Source organism: Muntiacus reevesi, chromosome 9, assembly GCF_963930625.1.
Source record: "Muntiacus reevesi chromosome 9, mMunRee1.1, whole genome shotgun sequence".
NCBI lineage: Eukaryota > Metazoa > Chordata > Mammalia > Artiodactyla > Cervidae > Muntiacus > Muntiacus reevesi.
The window spans coordinates 11,207,419-11,213,087 of NC_089257.1; the positions used below are offsets into that span (position 1 = coordinate 11,207,419).

General features: G+C 38.0%; 1 protein-coding gene across 1 annotated transcript; it reads left to right on the plus strand.

Annotated features, from left to right (window-relative positions):
- The first annotated feature begins 340 nt into the window (after positions 1-340).
- LOC136175036 (olfactory receptor 5W2-like) lies at positions 341-1,276 on the plus strand. Its single transcript, XM_065945331.1, has one exon. The coding sequence runs from the start codon at positions 347-349 to the stop codon at positions 1,274-1,276; it is 930 nt and encodes a 309-aa protein (XP_065801403.1). The 5' UTR covers positions 341-346.
- The last annotated feature ends 4,393 nt before the right edge of the window (positions 1,277-5,669 follow it).

The following is a 5,669-nucleotide window of genomic DNA, read 5'->3' on the forward strand; positions in this document are numbered from 1 at the left end:
TTTCTCAAGAGGTAACGAGTTAAATATCTCTAAATCTACTCCCTGGGATGAAGAAACTAACACTCAGAGAAGAGCTTACAGAAAGTAAAAAACCTCATGAATGACATCTAGATTTACATCCATTTTCTCAAAGGTCTTTCTCAGGTACTTTTTTATTATTGCAAAATAGAGAGTCATACCTCTTTAAAGAGTGGGTGCATGAGTGAATAATTTTCTAAGTATAAAAAGACACTTACAGAGAAGATATTCTATCTTTTGACATTTTGTAGATGCCGAAAAGTGTTACACATGCAAGTATCATTTTCTTGATCATTTTCTCCAAAAGTTTACACAAGAACAAAGAAGAATGGAAAGAGAGAATTGTTCCTCCTTAACTGAATTCATTTTCTTGGGAATTACGGATAACACTGAGAACAAAGTGATCCTATTTACAATGTTTCTCCTTGTTTATCTCATTACTGTTCTGGCAAATCTCGGAATGATAACCCTGATTCGGATGGATCCCCAGCTGCACACACCCATGTACTTCTTCCTCAGCCACCTCTCCTTCTGTGACCTCAGCATCTCCACAGCAGTTGGCCCCAAGATGCTGGTGGACATATTTGCTAAGAACAGATCAATTCCCTTCTATGGCTGCGCCCTGCAATTACTGGTGCTCTATACCTTTATAGATTGTGAGTGTCTCCTGCTGGCAGTGATGGCCTATGACCGGTACAAGGCCATCAGCAGCCCCTTGCTCTATGCGGTCAGCATGTCCAGCAGGCGGTGCTCCCTGCTCATGGCGGGGGTTTACCTGGTGAGTATCACAGAGACATTGATACACTTGACATTAGCCTTCCGCTTATGTTTCTGTGGGTCAAATGAGATTAATCACTTTTTCTGTGATGTTGCTCCTCTTCTATTGCTATCTTGCTCAGATACGCAGGTCAATGAGTTAGTGATATTTACTGCTTTTGGCTTCATTGAACTGAGTACAATTTCAGGAGTTCTTGTCTCTTATTGTTATATTATCCTATCAGTCTTGCAGATCCACTCTGCCAAAGGGGGGATCAAAGCTTTCTCTACCTGCATCTCTCACCTAACTTCTGTGGCAATTTTCCAGGGAACAATGCTCTTCATGTATTTCAGGTCAAGTTCTTCCTACTCTCTAGATGAAGACAAAATGACCTCTTTGTTTTACACCCTTGTGATTCCCATGTTAAACCCTCTGATTTACAGCCTAAGAAATAAGGATGTGAAACAAACCCTGAAAAAATTGAAGAATAAGTGGTTTTAAAATTTTATATTTTGTGTATGTGCACACATACACATCCATACATATATGGTGATTGTTGATTTATTAAAATTAAATGGTAGGTTACATGAGAAACATAATTTCTATTTGAAGTATATTGCTATTTCCCCCACCTGACATGCTTCTTTATATTTTCCGAATTTGTATATGGCATCAGTTTCTGGGAAAAGCTTTTCTGACTTTTTCAATACATTAATTTTGTTCGGTTTTTAGTCAAGCACTATTTAAATTACACTAAAATATAGAGTGCATTTTGTTCATTGGTCTTTGAGCTTTTCAGTTCTTCCTGTACTACAATGCATCTTGTAGTTTAAATACAATTAAATATAAGCTAGTATTAATAATGTATTAACTAAATAGTCAAGTAATTCATAATAAGCCTGAAATTCATCATGAGATAATGCATAGTGATCTATTATTCAAAAGCAAAAATATCTAAAACCAGTCTAAAGAAAAGGCATCTTTGGATATTCAGTCAAATCAGAAAAGGATTCAATTTGGGAGATGAAAAAATAGCAGGCAGAGGATCTGACAGTTACTCAGATCTTGAAGTGTACGAGTCCATGCCTGTTAGAAGTCATACTGGCTACGACATGGAAGAACCATGAGGAGCATATGCTAAGTGAAATAACTCATACAGAGGGAGACAAGTACTGCACGGGTCTCACAAGCACGTAGAATCCAACTGGTCAACCACACAGAGCCAGAGAATAGATTGGATATTGCTGCGGGCTGAACGGTGGGAGCAATGGGTGATGCTGATCAAAGGTTACAAACTTCCTGTTGCTCAATGAATAAGTTCTGGGGGTCTAATGTGCACTGTGACTTTGTTAAAATTGTGTATTGTAAGACTGACATTTGCTGAGAGAGTAGTTCTTAAAGGTTTTCATGGTATGCACACTCAAAATGATAGCTATGTAAATTGATGAATGTGCTAACTAGCTTTATTGTAGTAATTATTTCACAATGTACACGTATATTAAATCTTCTTGCCCTATATCACAAGCGTGTTGTCAATTTTATCTGAATACGGTTTAAAAAAAGGAGTAAAAGAAGTTAAGGGACAGTGGACAGAATCATAGTAAAGTATGTAATTGTGCTTCATTATCAGCTGTAGATTCTTCTGTGACTCTGCACACCAATTTCCTTCCCATTTTCCTTACTCTTAGCTCTGGTTAAATACACCTCTTTGTCTCTTTGTTGTTCACAAAAAAACATCTATTTAAAAGATTACTTTATATCACCCTGTTTATCAGAATTCTTCGCTTTTGAGCATTGCATTATATAAACAAAGCACTACATGTTGTCTGGAAGATCAAATAAACAAATATATAATAAACTAAAAATAGAAGACAACACTTTTTCACTGCTAATTATATGTCAGTAGTGCAAAATTAAATGAGGATTTGATAAGTAGCTTACAAATGTATATCAGAATATAGTTAACATATTGAACACATATACACATGTTTGTTTGCAAGGTCCATAAAATGGCTTTGGGCATTAAGATAATATACTATAAGTTCAGTTCAGTTCAGTCGCTCAGTCGTGTCCAACTCTTTGCAACCCCATGAATCGCAGCATGCCAGGCCTCCCTGTCCATCACCAGCTCCCCGAATTTACTCAAACTCATGTTCATTGAGTCGGTGATGCAATCCAGCCATCTCATCCTCTGTCGCCCCCTTCTCTTCCTGCCCCCAATCCCTCCCAGCATCAGGGTCTTTTCCAGTGAGTCAACTCCTCACATGAGTTGGCCAAAGTATTGGAGTTTCAGCTTCAACATCAGTCCTTCCAATGAATATTCAGGACTGATCTTCAGGATGGACTGGTTGGAACTCCTTGCAGTCCAAGAGACTCTCAAGAGTCTTCTCCAACATCACAGTTCAAAAGCATCAATTTTTCGGTACTCAGGTTTCTTCACAGTCCAACTCTCACATCCATACATGACCACTGGAAAAACCATAGCCTTGACTAGATTGACCTTTGCTGGCAAAGAAATGTCTCTGCTTTTTAATACGCTATCTAGGTTGGTCATAACTTTACTTCCAAGGAGTAAACATCTTTTAATTTCATGGTTGCAATCACCATCTGCGGTGATTTTGGAGCCCCCCAAAATAAAATCTGACACTGTTTCCACTATTTCCCCATCTATTTCCCATGAGTGATAAGACATGCCTATTAATTTCACTAGAAGGAATAAGCTCTAAGTTCTTGCTAGTTGACTATTTCATCTGCTTTTGATCTGGTTTCCTGAAGGCTAAAGCACTAAATTAGTTTGTTAAGAAAGCTAGGATGTGACCATGTATTTAAAATACCATAATGTACTGAAAGAGACATATTATCCATTGCAATTATAAAATTAAAAACTTCTGATGGTCTTCAATTTTCTTGCTGCCATTGTAAAATGTTCTCATGTGACAATATTTCAGAATGGAAAAATAAAGCCTACATAATTCCTCTGTTGTTCAGGGTGGTATTTGTAAAGCACTATGCCATGTTAAGAAAAATTATCGTAGTGAAAAAATTAGGATAATTCTTGCATAACATAAAAGACTTAAATATGTGTGCTTCTGGCATACTTTATCAATTCACTCAAACTTCTTTTGACTTGTTGCTTATGGGCAGCAAAATGGCAGCAAATATAGTCAGAAATACAGTTAAAATAGGGTGTCAGTGGACTACCATTAATTCAGAGATTAATAAACATGGATCTAATTAATCCATCTTCATGTACATGATCAGTTTTATGTCAGCATCTAAAGACTAATTCAACATGAATACTAGCCCATTTCATTGTATCTAGTGAGGAATATGTAAATAGAAGAAAATTTTAAGCCCATTAAATGGAATTCCTAAAATAGAACTGAGTGATTCAGTTAATTGTAGGCTTGCTCTCCTCAAATTGAAGAAATTAATGAGAAATTATGGAAATTTTCTTTTTTTAGATAATTTCTAACTCAGATAGGAATTTGGGCAAAATGTTTCTTCTTTCTTGACAGTAATCTGTGAAAAAATGGGAACAATTTATCAAAAACTTTATTCTAGCCTGTAAATTTCAGTATTCTTCATTCTTTACCATTTTAATGTCTTCACATCACATTATCCTTATACATGCACCAATGACTCATGGAAAATATTGTGCAAATGCAATTGATCAATGACATATGTAATATTTTAATATTACAGTCAAATTTCTGTATCTTGACCTCTTTCTTCATCCTTGCCACTGAAATTCTTTAGCATAAACATGGCAATCACCAATTCAGTGGCATGAGTTTGAGCAAACTCTGGGAGTTGAGGATGGACAGGGAAGTCTGGTGTGCTGCAGTCCATGGGGTCGCAAAGAGTCAGACACGACTGAGAGACTGAACTGAACTGAAACATTGCAAAGAAATGTTAGGTTTAGTAAAGGCCTAATGCAGAGGACAGACAGACTCCTACTTGTTACTGGCTGCACAGGTATACTTGTTACAGGTAGAAAAGCAGTAACGTTCAACACGCCAGTAAGTAGGAAGATCTGGGTTAAAGCTAGAGGCAGAAATCTTTAACCACCCTGGATGTCTTTCTCTTTAGTTAGAACCATGTTATGAACCAGGCAGGAACACCACTCTAAATACCTCATTCTTGCTTTCTATCCCTCAGATCACCCTGTGTAGAAGAGGGATTTAAGCTATATTATATTACCTCTAAGGCTCTTTTCAAGCGATATGATCTGCCTCTATAAGCTATGGCTTTACTGTAGCGTAAATCCATCTATATCAGTGGAAAGAATATGGAAAAAAGAAAAAAGAGTCACTTCACATTCAGTCAAAGAATTGATCTGAACATATAGGCCGGGTATCTCAGTTGGTAAAGAATCCGCTTGCAGTTCAGGAGGCCCCAGTTCAATTCCCGGGTTGGGAAGATCCCCTGGAGAAGAGTTAGGCTACCCACTCCAGTATTCTAGGGCTTCCCTTGTGTCTCAGCTGGTAAAGAACCTGCCTGCAATCAGGGAGACATGGGTTTGATCCCTGGGTTGAGAAGATCCCCTGGAGAAGGGAATGGCTACCCGCTCCAGTATTCTGCCTGGAGAATCCCATGGACTGTCTGGTACATGGGGTCGCAAAGAGCTGGACACGACTGGGTGAGTTTCACTCACTCGCTCAACCTGCATTGTCAGTTACATGAAGCCATGAAGACACTGTGAGTTTTAGTAGGCCAAAATCTTTTAAAAACAGCTGTTTTACATGCCCTGTTATCCAAGTTCAATATCTCATGGACTCCTAATGAGAGGGTAACAGGCAGGAAGGCTAGGGATCCCCAAGCAGAGGAAATAAACTGCAAGTGGCAGATGCTTTTTGTTTGTTTGTTTTGTTTGTTCCTTCTCTATACAAAA